Source organism: Cryptotermes secundus, unplaced genomic scaffold (assembly GCF_002891405.2).
Source record: "Cryptotermes secundus unplaced genomic scaffold, Csec_1.0 scaffold247, whole genome shotgun sequence".
Lineage (NCBI taxonomy): Eukaryota > Metazoa > Arthropoda > Insecta > Blattodea > Kalotermitidae > Cryptotermes > Cryptotermes secundus.
Window position 1 is genome coordinate 460,967 of NW_019740656.1, and position 18,081 is coordinate 479,047.

General features: G+C 40.0%; 1 protein-coding gene across 3 annotated transcripts in view; it reads left to right on the plus strand.

The window, feature by feature from the left end:
- The window catches only part of LOC111872433 (fatty acid synthase), a 67,513-nt gene extending 49,816 nt beyond the window's left edge, over positions 1–17,697 (plus strand). For all 3 annotated transcript variants that reach the window (XM_023866352.2, XM_023866353.2, XM_023866354.2), the window contains exons 27-37: positions 748–946; positions 2,381–2,561; positions 3,073–3,218; positions 4,302–4,549; positions 5,975–6,299; positions 7,170–7,325; positions 8,429–8,638; positions 11,447–11,763; positions 12,211–12,477; positions 14,010–14,252; positions 16,124–17,697. In XM_023866352.2, the coding sequence (XP_023722120.1) occupies positions 748–946; positions 2,381–2,561; positions 3,073–3,218; positions 4,302–4,549; positions 5,975–6,299; positions 7,170–7,325; positions 8,429–8,638; positions 11,447–11,763; positions 12,211–12,477; positions 14,010–14,252; positions 16,124–16,279 (2,448 nt within the window). In that variant the 3' untranslated portion in view covers positions 16,280–17,697. The remainder of the gene's footprint in view (positions 1–747; positions 947–2,380; positions 2,562–3,072; positions 3,219–4,301; positions 4,550–5,974; positions 6,300–7,169; positions 7,326–8,428; positions 8,639–11,446; positions 11,764–12,210; positions 12,478–14,009; positions 14,253–16,123) is intronic.
- The last annotated feature ends 384 nt before the right edge of the window (positions 17,698–18,081 follow it).

An 18,081-nucleotide genomic window follows, 5' to 3' on the forward strand; every position in this document is an offset into this window, starting at 1 on the left:
TGCATTTGTCTTAATCATTCTGTTCCTGACATTTGGAGGCTCCTTAGATTACAAGGTCATGAGCCATAGCTTATGTAGTTTATACATAAATCTTGCACTTTTCACAATATTTTGGAGTTCAATATGCTGATTATGTGAGACATTATTGCAATAAAGGGTAATTCCTACCTCAGAGTCCTGTACAGTGTATATCAGACTGTGGATGAGCTGTTGGTATTGTCACGTGTCCGGGGCTCCATGAATAATAATAATGGATTATGGATTGGATGACTGGATTTATTGGACCTCTTTTGTTACAGTCACTCTCAATTACAACCAATTACAACAGCTCACAATGACTGTCTAAGACTCGCTGCATCCCTTACTGGACGAGTGTCTTCTCTTCTGCCCTGACCGACTTGGTTCTGACTTATAAATGAGTCACTCATGAGTCACTAAGGATGAATGATGAATGAAGAATCGGTTCTGAATGAACACTTGAGCCAATTACATGTCCCCTTGTTATAACTTTGAGGCAAACTGACTATAGATCACCATTTAAAAGAGTTCCTCTGTTATACTCGTATTCTGTGTTTATCCAGTGCTACAAAATGTGCCTAGCTACTTGCTAATTCTGTACTCAGCAGTTATCTAGCAGTGGACTATTTCATGTTTTCCATTGCCACAGGAACGTGAGCCGTTGTCTAGCAGTGGACTGTTCTGGCTTTCAGGCATGATGTCAGAGTATGTTGCTTCATTCTGTTTCAGTTAACCGACCGCAACATTGGCAATTCTCGAGACACATCATTCGAGCATCTCGTCCTGACCGAAACGAATGGCAGAGGAGTGGACCTTGTTCTCAACTCCCTTTCAGAGGATAAGCAGCAGGCCTCCATACGTTGCCTTGCCCCTCGAGGACGATTCCTGGAGATCGGAAAATTTGACCTTGCTAACAACAGCTTTCTTGGTGAGCCATACTTCATGAGTTTACTAACTGCCTTTGTTAGTGTGATTCATTTTTTTCTCTTTATGGAAGTATTGAGAGCAAATCACAGTGGTAACTATACATACCACCTGCTTTAAAGAGCTAACTGTTTGTTTACTTCAAATGACATGTTTTATGGCCTCACGATCATATCAGACCCAAATGCTAAAACTTCCTGATGCAAACTAATGAGATGGAGATGTGTGTCCATGTATTGGGCTCAGTACCATGATGTGATGAGTCCTATCAGTGACAGCTGTTGCACTTGTCCCTTTATTGAGTCTATATGTGATGGTTTGGGCTGACATGCCAGTGCCCCTACACTCACTCACTTTGGCTTGTCCAGTTAGATTAACTGCTTGTGGTGTGAACAGAACACTGGACACATACTGGCTGACTTCTTCATTCTGAGTCTAGTGAAGAGCTGGGTCAGAGATTGAAGCCTCCAACACAAAGAATGAGAATGTGATGATAAGGTAACTGAGCAGGGCTAACGCATGCCTCAGAGGGCAGCGATAGACGAGTACGAAGCAGTTGTACCTGTAATTGGAAACGTTTTCAGTAACTTGGATTCATGTAATCGAGAAGAAAGAAACTATTCTCTATTAAATGATGTTTTGTGTAACTTAGTGAACTCGGGTAATGCTTGCTACCATTCAATCCAGAACCTTTTGTCTTCTCGTCTGCTGTCCAAAAACATAAAAATTGAATATACAAAACTATAATTTTGCCTGTGGTTCTGTGTGGGTGTGAAATTTTGTCACTGACTTTAAGGGAGGAACATAGACTCATGGTGTTGAGGAGAATATTTGGACCAAAGAGAGATGAAGTGACAGGAGGTTGGAGAAAACTGCATAATGAGGAGCTTCATAACTTTTACTCTTCTCCAAGTATAATTAGAATGATCAAGTCAAGGAGGATGAGGTGGGCAGGGCATGTAGCATGAATGGTGGAGAAAAGGAATGCATATAGGGTATTGGTGGGAAAGCCAGAAGGAAAGAGACCACTGGGAAGACCAAGGCATAGGTGGTTGGACAATTAGAGAGATAGGATGGGATGGTATGGATTGGATTGATCTGGTTCAGGATAGGGACCAGTGGAGGGCTCTTGTGAACACGATAATGAACCTTCGGGTTCCATAAAATGCTGGGAAATTCTTGAGTAGCTGCACATTTGGCTTCTCAAGAAGGGCTCAGCTTCATAAGTAAGTGAGTTGTGTAACATTTGATTATGCTTATTGAGACTGTTAACAAGAAATATTGTAAGAGAACCTCACTCCATAAACTTAATCAATAAGAGGGTTGTGCAGATGTAGTTGCAATGAAGCCTGAGATTTTGAAGAGCTTTTTGTAGTCTCTTAACTGGTGACCATGTTCTTTGGAGTCATTTGTTCTGCCATTGAATCCCAACACACAGGTCTGGAGGTGTTCCTGAGGGAGACGAGTTTCCACGGAGTGATGTTAGATAAAGTGACCTCTGAAGACCCTGAGACATTGAAGATTCTGCAAGATATTGTAACTCAGGGTATCTCTGCAGGAGTTGTGCGACCCCTACCTAGGACTGTGTTTCCTTACACCGAGGTGGAACAGGCTTTCAGGTAAAGTTGCGCTGGGGGCAAACTTGTGAGAGGTCACAGTAAAGGAAGGTAATGAAGAAACAGATTTTACCTTTTTGCCTTTGCCATGAGTTGTTGGACTAGTCTAATACTGAAGAAAGCAGTCTTCTGGGATGTGGCACTGTGTAGATGTGGTGTTAACCGACGTTTTGGAAGAACATATCACCTCCATCTTCAGGGTAGAAGGAAAAATAAGAAAATCCCCAAACTAAGAGACAGTGAGAACCGGTGCAAGCAGACTTGTGTGGCATTTCCCATTTCCAAAGCATATCCCTAAATAAGTGCTGAAATATTTTGCATTTTTATTTTTTCGGTGATTTCCTAATAAATGTATTTATTTTGTAACTTTAAGAGATGTCTTTAGTAAGTTTTACAGATTTCTTGAAAAGTTTAATGCTTGCTTTTCTGGCTTTCATCAAGTTCATTCAGTGTGGTACATCCACATCAGTTTTCCTACAGAATCACATAGCCAAATACAGTGACCGTGTTCCAGGTACATGACAACCGGGAAACATGTAGGCAAAGTACTGATGCAGTTTCAACCAGAGGAAGACAGCAAAGTGGTTGTGCCTGCACCACGGCTGATGCAGGCTTACCCGCAGTACTTCTGCAACCCAAGCTACAGTTACATAATTGCAGGTATTGAGCATTCTTAACAGTTTACTTAATAAAAAGAAAATAAAGATTTGAAGATCTCGGAGACTGCTGTCTTCTGAGTTGCGATTCCAGAGTTTGTTACCAGTGATTTGGAGGATTGTGCTGGCTCCATTTATCTTGTGTATCCAAAACTAGATTAGAATGTGTCACATGTTTCTATGTCGTGTGTTGTGGGTTGACACTGAAAATACAAGAAATGATGTGCAGAATCCACACAACTTGCCTGTATGGACAGTGGAGAATGCTCATAATTAATGGGTTTTTGGACTTTAACGATTGTCTGGTATTCTAGAGACCTTATGCTACTTGCCATGCCTCATCGCGAGGTGTCAGGGTTCATGTCAGAATTGTATATGATTATGTAATTGGACTCCATGTGAGATGCAGGAACATCACATTGGAGTGCTTCTAATTCCAGTGCAGAATGTGTATCCGTGTGTGGGCGATATCAGCACAGCGGTGCCTCTTCCCATTTTACACATCGGCTGTGTAATTTTCTTCACAACAACTTTACCTACAGAAGGAATGGGTGTAGAGGTCCACTTGCCTGGCCTCCATATTCTCCCTGTCTGACCCCCTAAACTTTTATTTGTGAGAATAAATAAATAAAATCAGACTAAATTGGAATTTGGAACACACATGTACAAAGTACACTATTACGTGATATGCCACACAGTTTGCTAAAACTAAACTGTTATAAAAATATGCACATGTATATCACACTGAGAGCCAGAATAGCATAGTCTGTATAATGACTAGCTACGGGCTGGACAACTGAGGGGTCAGAGTTCGAGTCCCAGTAAGGTCAAGAATTTTTTCCACATCATCCAGACTGACTCTGGGTTCCACCCAACCTCCTATTGAATGGGTACTGGGGACTCTTTCTCCAGGGGGTAAAGCGGCCATAGCAGAAAGTTGACAGCTCACTTCCAGCTAGTACTAAGATAAAAAAAATGTGAATCTATACATCCACTCCTCCATATGCCATCATGGTGTAGTGCTTAATTAGTTAAGCATAGGGACAGCTTTACCTTACTAGGTATATCACATATGAAAATGTTACAGGTGGCTTGGGAGGTTTTGGTCTCGAGCTTGCCGACTGGCTGGTGTTACGAGGTGCTCGTAAACTGGTACTGTCATCTCGCAGTGGTGTAAGAACAGGCTACCAGAGTTTCCGTGTGAGAACATGGCGCAGCTATGGGGTGAAAGTAGTCATCTCTCTGGCTGACATCACAACAAAGAGCGGTGTAAGAGCTCTGCTGTCAGAAGCAAACAGACTAGGCCAGGTTGATGCCATATTCAACCTTGCTGTGGTGAGTGTCATGCTTGTCCATCTTTGTAAGTTCGTTGATTGCTTGAGAATGAAATTTGGACAGAAGGATATGTGTTGAAATGTGTTGAGCACGCAGTATCTACATCCTGTGCAGATGGCATTAAGTGGCAGCAGCTGGTTGAAGTGGGACACTTGTTGAAAAATTCTTTAATTTTCAGTGTACAGCATTTAAATTTACTTGCACTTACTTTCAATGGAAGCTTCTTTTAACATCAAATGCTTAATTCTGCAGTGTGTCACAACAGAATCTGTATTTAATATGGTTTTTAGGCTATTGACTTGAAATTAGAATAGGATTTTTAACAAAAAGTACAAAATTTTGAAACAGCTACCTCTGAATATACAGTTTTATTTATGTCCCAATACAATTACTTCAACATTTTAGCACATTTTTTAGATTCTTCATTGGTGATTACTCAAAATGTGTGCCACAGCCTTCTAAACAGAACTTTATGATAACTATGCCCAGTTGCATCATACTATTCACTCAGTTCTGAGAACGGATAGTTGTGTATTTGTGAGAGGTGTGAGAGATAATTTCTCCTGATCAGCTCTAGTTGTGTGCTCCTGCCTGTGAACCAATGCTACAGCCCACACCACTTGGTGTAGGACACCCCATTAGCTTCTTGTTATATGAATACTTTGTACTTACAGAAATATCCTGCAAGAACAGTGGCATTTATGCATTTATGTGTGCTCCTATGTTGAGCTTAATCCACTGTGGCGTTTGAAACTTTGTGTGGGAGAGACTGAGACAGAGATCAGTGCAAATGCACACATTGCATCAGGGGCATCCAAATTTTGTTCTCATGTCTGTATTTTTGAAGGAACATGCACGACACTGAATTCATCTTCTTCCCAAGGCCCAATGTTTGCTGTGTCATACATCAAGTTAAGTCAGTTGGCTGGTGGAAGGGTTATGTTTGCCCTGTGGTTTTGTATGTGGTTCAGTCTGTCAAGCCTGAAATGTCTTCGTGATAATTTTGAATCACTAGAGGTGAGGATCATAAAACTGTTTGGAATCAAAAGTTCCAGGAGATGAAAGAGTAGTTTTTTTTTTCATCAGTTTCCACATCTGTCTGCTGATAGGGTAAATGTTAATCATACATTCAGTTTTTCCAAATATTTCTTTTATAGGATGGCCAGCATTATACATCTGTGATCCCAGAAGCACTTTCATTTGTTCCATAGCTGCCATTGCATGGTACTTTATATGCTAGTATCCATTTGACTCTAAAATAAACTGACAAGGAAGCTGAAATTCATCAGCAAGGAAGTCCATGTAGCAGTGTTACTATAGTAGCCCTTAATAATGTAAATTTCAAATAATAATATGAAACACAATGCCATATGATTGCTTAAACAGTCAAGATATTTGTTAAAATCATCCGTTCATTTCTTCCAGGTGCTGCGAGATGCATTCCTGGAGAACCAAACTAAGGCAGACTTTGTCACTTCTGCAGGACCCAAGGCAATTGCAACACGTCACTTGGACGAGCTGTCTCGCCAGATGTGCCCACATCTGCGCCATTTTGTGGTGTTCTCAAGTGTTACATGTGGGTGCGGTAATACAGGGCAAACAAACTACGGGATGAACAACTCCATCATGGAGCGCATCTGTGAGGCCCGTGTCAGAGATGGGTTGCCAGGCCTTGCTGTGCAGTGGGGTGCAGTGGGGGATGTGGGGCTGGTGGCAGAGATGCAGGAGAAACACAGAGATAGAGCAATAGGTCAGCTTTAGATACCTGAAGAAAATTTTTTGTGCAGAAATAAAAGCTCTCAGTGCTGCCAAACATTGGGCTCCAGTTTAATACATTCATACCTGTAGGTTTAAGTTTCTGATGTGGCACAGATTTTAGAATATTTTGGAGTTATTGTCGTAGTCAGCGGATCATGCTTATGTACGTAATAAAGACAAAGGTGGAGTTGTCCCTGTGATCATTCAGTTAAGCACTATGCTATGAAGACATAGTTTGGAGTGGAGGTATAACTCCACCATCCTTGACTTCAGCACTAAATGGAGGTGAGTGGTCAGCGTCTGGCCTTGGCCGTTTTACCTCTGGAGGGAGCCCCCAGTACCCATTGGATAGGAGGCTGGGTGGGCCCCAGAGATAATCTGGACACTGTGGAGTAAAGAAAAATCTCTTTCCCCTGCTTCGAGTTGAACTCTTGGACCTCCAGCCTATAGCCCATTGCTATATTGACTGAGCTGTCCCAGCTCCTATACATAAAGAAGGCCCACCGAAATAAGATTTCAATATGTCATACTGTATCATCTCTGACCACTCACATCCATCTCGTGCCGAGGTCAAGAAAATGTGGATCTATACATCCACTCCTCCATATGCCTTAATGGCATAGTGCTTAATTAGTTAAGCACAGGGACACTTTACCTTTACGTTACAGTCTTAAAACATTTGAGACACACACAGGCATAACAATTTTCTTTAAACAAGAGTTGAATATTAAAGGAAATGGGAACGAAATGCCAATCTTGTTTCAATCTTTTGCAGAAATGTTTGCGTAGAACGTTAATCGTTGTTTTCTTTAAGGCAACAAGTCCTTATTTGGGGTTTTAATTTGTATTGTGCGTTTTACAGGAGGCCTTCTAATGCAGAGGATTGCTTCATGTCTTGAAGTGCTTGATATATTCATGAGACAGTCATGCCCTATAGTGGCAAGCATGGTTGTTGCTGATAAGCATTCAAGAGGCAGTGGATCCACGGATATAGTACAGTGTTGCAGGAATATCATGGGTATGTATGATTCGGCAGAGTTTTCTGCCACCGATTACTTTATGAAAGTTCTTTACAGAAGTGCATTGTAGTCACTGTCTCACCCTGGACATTATCCATGTCTAGGTTTATGGAAGCACAAGATTTTTTGGTATTGATTTGGTTCTGCTTTTCCTGTGATTAAGGCTAGATCAGTCCACTAGATGCATGAGATTTGGTCCTTCACGGAGAGTAGGAGCAGAGCCACCTTGTGAATCTCTCTGTTTGTGTGAGAAGTCTGTACAATCTTGATGTTCATAGAAGTCCGCAACTAGACTATGTCTTGAGCTATAAAAACCATTCCAAACTTCATAATTGTTTTCTTAAGATTTGTTGTAATAGTATTGTCACATGATAGAGTGACTGTAGATGGGGTTTGGATTAGTAATTGGATTTATTGAACCCTTACAGGTCGTAACTACATGTAACTATAGCACTATTGCTAATTCACACACTCAGCAGCTCAGTACAACACATACTGTCTCCTCAGTCTGCTGTGTCTTCCCCAGTCGTTGTCTGGTAATGGCTTCCAGTGCCATAGATCCTTCAGCTTCTATGTTTGCATCCTTACTGGCCAGCGACTGCCTCACAACTAACTAAACTCTAAGACTTCTCCTGCTTATAACATGGTGGCACGGATCATACAGAAAACATGTCCCCCAACAGCTCTTTAAGTTGTTGCTTCGTGCATCTGTTGTCTTTGCTGATATGTCACTGGCGAATGCATGCACAGATCAGATTTTCTTAACAAATAATAATTTTGCAAAAGAAAATTTTTTGTTGCCTGAATTTGTTGTATTGCATTTTATTTATCCAGAATGTCCATAAAAGCGAATTTATGATCCGTATCATGAATTTTATTATTGTGTTTTACAATTTCCATAACCCAAATGTCCATAACGTGGCAAGGAGAACAAATTTTGAAGGTACTTATTTTGCAGTCCTTCCAGCTGTTACTTCCTCTGTCATAAGTCCAGATATTCTCAGCACCCTTCCTGTTCCCAAACATGTTACTTCCCTTGTGTTGGAGACATACACTACTGTCTCTAATCAGTATGTTATAGTAACTGAAATTTTCTTGACAGGTATCTGTGATTTGAAGACCATTGAGTTGAACAAAACTTTATTAGATCTGGGCATGGACTCCATGACAGCCGTGGCAATAAAACAGACCCTGGAGCGAGAATTTGATATATATCTCACCCTACAGGAGATCCGCAACCTCACATTTGCAGGTCTTGAAGAACTAGGTACAAGAAATCAGAAAACTGAGGCAGAAAAGCAGTCATTAGAAGGTACTTCCAGTTCTGTTTTTATTCAGAAATATGATCAGTTGAAAGGGACTGATGTGAAGCAGCAGATTGCATGGTGTGCACTGAATGTTATTCTCTTTGTAAATTTTCCTCCACTTTTTTCTGTTCTGCTTGACATCACACACTCTATTTTTAACAATTTCTTATTGTCATAGAATTTTGGGGTTAGCCGGCTTCCTGCTGTAGTAGGAAGTTGCTTAGTTAAAGGAGAATTAATCTCCTACATTTATGCTACTCTTGGCTTATGTTATCATTTGGGAGGTGCCTAGTTTGGATCTGGCTCGGACACTTAGTGTCATGACAGGTTTTGCATTTATTTCCGCAGTCCCTTCGGCAAAAATGAACAAAACAGTTCATGACTGGTTCTTTCCATATTCTTTCCAGTTCATCGTTCATCAGTCGTCCTGTCGTTCTGACACTACATAACCTGAGCTACTGACAGCATGATTAAGTAAATGTAAATAAATGAAATACGATACCCAGAGGTTCATCTCCATTATTGCTACAAACTGCATTATTACCCCACCCTTCAGCACAGGCATTTAGGTATCACAGTTGTGAGTGGTCTGTGGTAGTATTTTTGAAGTGATGTTTTAAATTTTGCTCTAAAATAACATTTTAGTGCCTAGACGGATTTACATTGATAATTGAACACTTATAATTTGTAACTAAAGGTAATTATGACACTGCCGCTGATCTGTACACGTAACAAATCACTACAGCACACTGTGCTTTCACATAATTCCTCTATTTTTGCATGTGTATCTGTTGTCGCAGGAATGTGTATATCGAGTTGCTCCCAAGATGCTTATGGCATCTCTTTTTAAATTATTATCTTATGTCGCATCATTTCTTATAACTTTTGAACCAAATGAGAAGTAACCATACAAGCAAACAAACAAACAAACAAACAAACTCCATGGCCTGTAGTCCACAAGCGAACTATACTGACCGAGCGACCACTGCTTGTCGACGAAGTTAGTGCCAACTTTAGCTGATAGGTGTCATGTGGTCAGCTCAGCAGATCTGCACAGCTGTTAATCTCGGTTTTCTAGACCGGGAAGTAACCATACATTTCTCAAAGAAATTCTTCTGAGAGAAACCTTTACAAGTTTACTCTATAATGTGAGCAACAGAGGCAAGTTGATAAGAAGTAGAGGTTTGTGTGGTGGGTATTGAAACATCATTGAAACACATCCCTTCTTCACGTTCACTACACTTTCCTGTGTTTTGTGGGTGCCACATTTATTCTTTGAGGTTTTGCCTTCTTCCTGGTGGCAGGAATGTTCTCCAGGAAATGTAATTCTGTGAGTCTTTTAGATTTGTACATTGTATTATGATGACATTGTATGTATACATTAATATTCACAAAACTTATTATAGTAGTGGTTTCTAATTGTATTGATATCCTTCTGAAGATGGCCTGTAGGACTGAAACATGTTAAGGATAGAAGATTAAAAAAGAAAAAAAAAACAACAGTCACACTGGGCAGAATTAATTAACCTTTTGTAATATTGTTAGTGCGACAGACCAGAATGAAACAAATCACTTATTCATATTTAAACCAACATGCTCAGCTGCAGAAAATACAAGGTTATTGATACATGCACAGAGATTTAATTCTTTTCACAACAGGCCAATGGGAACCTCAACACACTTGAATTATTCTTTCCTTATGTACAGACCAGAGAAATTAAGCTTACCATATGTACCATTTTTTTTTGTTGCTAGTGGGGTGGGAGTAAGTCCCTTGTACTGCGGCCATTTCTGGCCTATTGTACCAGCCCCAGATCACAGGTGAGGGTGATTCTGGAGCAATTGGTGAAATGAAGATTGGCAGGGGAAACCGAAGTCCTCGGAGAAAACCCGCCCCACCACCACTTTGTCCACCACAAATCCCATTTGTCCAGGCCCGGGATTGAAACTGGGCTGCCACTATGGGAAGCCAGCAACTAACCGCTTGAGCTATGGTGCGGCCTGAATGTACCATATACATTACACTGCAAATGGAGCAATTAAATTCCCAATGTAACATGTTTGTCAGGCTGCACTGATGGATTACATCTTCAGTCTTACTAATCTGCGTCTCTGACACTCATTTTAATATTATATTTCTGTCCATGCCTAAATGTACTGACTTCATCTTCTGGAACTGGGGCTGTGAGTGGAGGAGATGGCGATTCTCATAAATCATAATTACTGTAAACACTTGCCAACTCTGAGTAACTTGGGGAAGAGTTCATCTGGATTAAGCAATAATCTGGATTAGTGAAGCAGAAGGTACCCATAAAAGACAAAACAAACTTAAAAAACACAAATAAATGGAAAATTTAATGAAAGTAAATAAAAAATATCACTGTAGACCTTATATTTAAAATCTATAGAAAGACAGTGTATTCATTGATCGATAGAAGACTGAGAAGTTGTACTTGTTTTTGAATGCAATAACACAGGCTTGAAGAAACTGTCAAGTTTTGGCTGAACAGACAACTGACTCATCTATCTTCCTAGGTGACATGTGTCTTTTAAAATTTGTACTGCACCAAGAACAGCATTTTTCATTTATCATATTTTGATCAAGATTATTATTATACATCTGGATTAACTGTAAATGGATTAGCAAGGGTTTACTGCATACAGATTGAAGGGGAGGATTAGGAGGAAAGAAAGAAGTGTTGCTGTTATTCTGGATACTTGAACTTTCTGAATTTTGAAAAAAAAAGTCATCATAAATTGTAATATGTAATGTATTGGTTCATTTATATGTTTGAGATCTGTTGTGGTTCTAGGTCCATCTGTTGATGATGATGATGATGATAATGATGATGGACCCCCCATAAGAATGCAGTTGTTGCTGCATGTGCTAGGGGATGAGGCATCTTCACTATATCCTGTTGTGCGCCTGCCATCAGCAGCTGGAGCTGGGGCAGATGTAGAAGATGAACTGAAGGCAGGACCAGTACTCTTCATGTTGCCTGGAGTGGAAGGTGTAGCAAGTGTCCTTGAGCCTCTGGCCAAGAACCTCAAATACCAGGCAGTATGTCTACAGCTGAACTACAGGGACATCGGACAGACAGCTCATGATATAGCACAGTCCCTACTTCCAGTATGTATGACTCATTTTATGAGTGACTCTTTTATTGTTGTGATTATATCAAGAAAATTTCATATGAAGTCTGAATTACTGTGTAGAAATTAATATTCATATCTGAAGATAGAAAGTATTTTGAGGGTATATTTCCTGTCATTACCTAAATTTCTGCTGCTTGCTGCATCAGTGTGGGAACTAGTATTAATTTCACTTCCACCAATATGTAATGACTCTGTTCTGGTTGTAAAGGTTTTGATGAAATTTCCACATTATTCTGCCATCTATACCTAGATCTGTCAAGTAAGTCCCTTCCTATAAGATGTTCCTATCAAAATGTTATGTGCTGTCTTGCTTATCTCACGTATTCCACGTTTCCTGCTCGCCTCATCTCATTATGATCACCATGAATGAGGTGTCAGTACAGAATAAGTCTTGTGGTGTCAAACTGATCTGTCCCTGCAGCACATACACAGCAGGCTAGCACCAGGGGCCCCATTCCGCTTGCTGGGATACTCATATGGCGTGATGCTGGCACTGGAACTGGCCCTGGCACTAGAGGCAGAGGGACGAGAGGGACACCTGTACCTAGTGGATCACTCACCAGACTACGCTAAGTCAGTGATCCAGCACATCTTGGGTACCAATGAGGAGCAGTTTGATATCAATTTCATATGCACCATTTACAAAGTTGTTGCACCACAGGAAGCCACATCAGAAGCTGTTAGAAAGGTATTTCATCTCGGAAATATTAAACCTTTTCACTTCGCTTAGTGAAGGGTGGAGTCCAGCTGGGTCCACTCGGCACGGCGGCCACCAATTGGCTTATTGTACCTGCCCCGGGTGATTATGATGATGGAGAATTTGGTGGAATAAAGATTGGCAGGGGAAACCGAAGTACTCAGAGAAACCCTGCCCCAGCTCCAATTTGTCCACCACATATCCCACTTGACCAGAACCGGGATCGAACCCGGGCTGCCGCAATGGGAAGTCAGCAGCTAACCGCTTGAGCTATGGTGTAGCCAGTATTAAACCTTAATATCAGTATATTCTGAATGATCTTTTTAAACTTACCTTGTCTTATCATAATATTGTCATGTGTGTGGGTGTGACTATAGATGGGGTTTGGATTGGTGACTGGATTTATTGAACACATACAGATGGTAACCACATGCGATTATAACACTCTTTCTAATTTGTGTACTTGTCTTCTCACTACAACACGTACTAAGTACCGTTAGTTTCTCGGAACTCTAGCCATGGTAGAGGGGTCATACCATCTCTTGTGGGGGGGNGGGGGGGAGTCTTATCAGCTTACGTCAGCATGGGTACTACCAGTTTGGAATGTAGCATCTTGGAGTGTGGTGAGGTGTATAGTACGTTGTGTTGCTTGTTAGTTGGTCTTCGTAGGCAATGTTTTCTACTTGGGGAGTAGCTCTGAACATCACCACAGCAAATGTACAGCTTCGCATGCTCCACAACAGCGTTTACCTTTCCACATGGCTAAAGTTACGAGGCACCAACTATATCTCAGTTTGTTTTCACTAGCCGTTTCCTGGTAACAGATCCTAGCAGTGTCTTTTGTTTACATCCTCACTGGCTGGCGACTGTCTTGCATCTGACTTCCAGGCTGGTGGCCATCTCACACCAACCTCCTACTCCTCTGATGGACTGAACTTAACTCACTGCAGCTCATAATTTGTCCTGCTTGTAACATCTTGGCACAGACTGCACAGAAAACACCACTCCTCATTGTTTGAGTTTAGTCGTTACCATGGGAACATGTTTTTTTGTAGCCATTACTCAGCAACCGTTGCTTTATATTTGCTTATTCTGTGGTTGTTGTCTAGCAGTGAGCATTGTTTATATAGTCATTATGTAGTAACAGGTCTACATGCTACAATATTTACTGAGCTGCAAGTTTTAATACCCATCACGCTAATTTCATCAGAAGTGTGACGAAGTCTGTGAGATCCACATTGTGCTGTCTACTTGCAAAAAGGGCTGGTGCTCAAGGACTATTCACTATCACGGTGTACAGAATTTAGGAATGTTTTCCCTCACTTAATGTCCATATTAATGTTACATTTCTTTTCATTTAAGATTTTTTCTCTCTTTGGTGTTCAGATCCACTGCTTGCCAAAGAAACTGATGCAGCTGATCATCAAAGCTGATCCTGTCACCCTTAGTGACTATGGAAGATTTTGAGTTTATGTACAAACACATGCTACAATACTTGATGTTTGTTGCGTGCATGTTTATAGTTGGTTGAGAAGATAACACCCATGAAGAGTAGGGAGGAGAAGTTAGATCATGTCATCAGCATGCTTCTGATGCCGACTGGTGATAAACAGCACTACAAAACTGCTATTGCCTCTATCTTTGCTCGCATGAAGAACACGCTAGGCTATGAGTGGAACCCTAAGAAGAGAGTCAAGTCTCAAACAACTCTTCTGAAGGCTAGAGCTTCAGCACTGAAAGCAGAGGAGGACTATGGGCTATCAAAGGTGAGCATTTCTTATTCTTTATTATAAGCAAGATCTGCCCCATGCTTTTAATAAGCTGTCCATTTTTCCTGTTTCTGGATCCAGTATTGTCAGTTAATATCATGTGACATCTTTTCCAAATCTTTAGACACCACTGCATGATTTTCATCTTGTTTATATCCTGCCATTGTACTAAGCCTTTTGCTTGGAAGTATTGTGTGCTACATGGGAAACATGGTAGTGTGAGAAATGCCTGATTTCTAAATCCAGAAACAGTTCATTAAGTTAATATTGTTTGCTCAATATATGCACACACATTCATTCATACCTGAAGCAATTATTTTTCTTCACATTGATGTTAACAGTTTGATAATACAGTTTTATATGAGACGAGTGGAAGTAGCCATTCGCTCCGGAAACAGTTGCTTTGTCTGTCAGTGTCACAATATGTGTAGTAGATGAAGTTAAGAAGTCAAGATTTACTCATGTAAATGCAAGACATATTGTGAATGAGGACTTGAGTCACACCCAAATGCTCCACCACAATGGCCACACATTCTTTTAACAGCTGAGACTACTGTGCATATTGGCAAGAATATGAAGTAAATGTCATAACATCTTTAATTCTGTATTTCAGCATCCCGTTGCACACCTTTAATTAAACGTCTCTGTATTAAGTCCATCAATAATGCAACAGTTATTAAAATATTCACTATTTAACGCTAACACAACATGTTTTTTGCCACAGATGGCGATCCTCAGGTGTTTTAATGCGTTCAAACTGTTACACTGCTTTGAATGCGTGCTAAAATTGCGCATTGCAGTCCATATAAATTAAAATAAATAATGACTTAAAATTCATTAATATTTTTCTATTAAAATCTTTTGTAAACCCTATTCCACCTCGTAAGGGAGGATGTCCGTCTGTGACCGAAACATGTTGTGTTAGTGTTAAATGGTGAATATTTAATGATTGTTGCATTATTGACAGACTTAATACATAGTCATAACATCTTCTGCTCTTCTCAGTTGGGTCTGCAGTAGGAAAAAAAATAAAGAAGCATCATCGTAAATCGCAACACATAAGAAGCAGAATTACAAAGAAGGAATAATGCTCGGGTTATGGAATTAAAATAAATTTGTGTAATTATAGAAGAGATTGGGAATGAGGATTTGAATCAAATCGAAGAGCTCTACCACAATACTTGCACATCGCTTTGACAGCCAAGGTCGCTGCACTTGTTGATGAGAATTTGGAGTAATTTGCAATCCAAATCCCACTTCTGACACCAGTTACCCCATATTACTGACTAGTTATGGGGTTTTGGATTGATAATTTGGATTAATGGGCGCTTATAACTATTAACTGCAAATGGTTACAACAGTGTCTCTAATTTACACATTCAACAGACTGCTACAACAGCAGCACACATAAAGTCTCCTGTTTGTTCACTAGCCATTGCTAGGTAGTGGCTGCCAACCACCGGCTCTAACCTCTGGCTGACTGTCAACTCACTAGCATGTCCAGTTAGTCCACATTATATAACTTCGGCATGGACCACATAGAAAACACCGCGTCCTCTATTGTTGCATCAGTATCTGTTGTGGCAGAAACATTTTTACCCTGCTGTTGCCTGTCAGTGGCCATAACTATTCATTCCTCTCTTCCAGCTTTTAGCCATTGTGTCACGTTAACTTACAGTGCTGTCTATTAGAACTGTAGCAAGAAACGGAAAACTGACAGAAAAGTTATATTTCTACAGGGTGTATATGTGCGAGATAGCAGAACAAATAAAGGTACAGGTAAGAGTGAGAATAGCGGAGTGCTCTGAAGTTAGAGCGAGACATGGCCAGGCAGTGAGCTAAGTGTATGTGTTTGGTTGTGTTTGTAGATCTGTGAGAAGAAGGTGGAAGTACATGTCGTGCCTGGGAACCATGTGACAGTGCTGGGCAAGAAGGAAACTGCTGCCATTATCAACAGGCAGGTGACAGATTCCGAGGCTCTTAAATTCAAAAACAGCCTTAATGAAGAACATATCCTTCAGTAAAGTAATATATGTCCTTAAGAGCCTGTATAACCACCTAGAAAATCTGTTTGTTCCATAATGGGGAGTAATGAGAAGAGAGGGCCACTTGATAAACAGTCTTGTTGATAATATTGCAGTCAATCCAAGGAAATACTGGGACAAGCAAATATCTGTTGAACTGTATCATTTTGGCAGTTGGTAGCTGCTGTGTATGTTGTAAGTTCTGCCACAGGGTCTTCATTCCACCGTGTGTGTAACAGTGCTGAAGGTACTTTCAGTTTTCAGCCAACCTACTATCACTCTACTTTATTAATTTTACTAGCTGTTTATTGTATTATTGAAGCAGTTGATTGGTCCAGGCTGGCTGAGTGTTAACATTCTTTCAGTATGCTACTAATAGCATTAAAATATGGTTGCTTCCATATCATATAAAGACATTCAAGATCCTTTGTTCCCAGATGATTAACATTTGTAATTGAGTTAAAATCTGGCTGTCAGTTCTGTAGTATTTGGATATTTAGTATGTCTGTTTCTAAACAGTAAAAGTTAATCTCATTTGAACACTGACATGTGACATGAACTGATGGTGTGTCGTCCTTCACAAGTGCCAATTTTGAATACACAGCAATAAGTGTGTACTTAAGAATGTTTGCAGCTTGCACCCCTGACCACTACTGTCCAGAGGTCAGTCGCTTCCAAGTTTTCATCTTGGGATTGCTTTGCACTTTACAGACTGCAAGAGTCATATGAGGCAATCTCTCCCCAGCCTTGTATTTCCCCAAGCTGCATTAGAACTTCCTGAAACCCTAAGCTATGATAAATATAAGACCCTGAAAAGAATAATTTATAAACATTAAGTATTCTTGTTTGAGTGGTTACATCTGTAGCTTTATAAGACGAGACAGTTTAACAAGATATGTAATGAAATTTTTCAAAGAGGTGCTACATTCCAATAAAATGAATTGTTATTAAATTGAAAAATAATGGTAATATATGTACATATGGATAATTGTAAGAATGAAATGTATTTGTATTTATGCAGAACTGCGCAAGTACATCGCTTGGTAGTGATCACATGGCTACACCACAAGGAGTGACACTGCCTCGCTTTTGTTTTCGGTCGTTGCATGTTATTCTGTGGGTGTTGTTTTCTTCATTCTACTCTAACAAGATGCAGTCAGTCATTTGTTACGTGTGAGTTTTACAAGATGATAATGTACGTCTTGCTTAGTTTAGTTTATTCATATTCGTATTTCCGTCACTGATTTCCTTCAATTTTCTGTGATGTGAATAACGAAAGACACATCATTTCAAATTATGGGGACACAGTCCTCTAACTTTGCAGATTCTACCTGTATCAAATATTCTGTTATGTAATTTCAACTGTCAAGATTAATAAGTATTAAGTATAATACAATAAAGATATCTTGATGCCTGAACAAAAGTATACATGTTTTGTAATGCTCCTTTTGTGTAGAAATCTTTCCTTCATGCTACTGTTAGCTGAATGCTTGTTTTAAAACAGCACATTAGCCTGAAAATAGGTGATTTTTTAATACTGCTTAGAAAAGATGGGTCACCTTATTTTCAGGCTCCTAAGAATGAATATGGAGACAATGATTATGAGGAATTCCAGTTTCTAATTCTAATGATATCTGTGAACATACCTAGAACTATGTTTAGAGCACATGGCATTATATCCCAGAAGATAGTACTGTGCATTTGTAAGGGATTGTGTTTTGAATTTATTGTTTCTTAATAGCACAGTTTTGATTCTATTCACATACAGCACTGAAAACTGAACGAAATATTCAATTTCTATA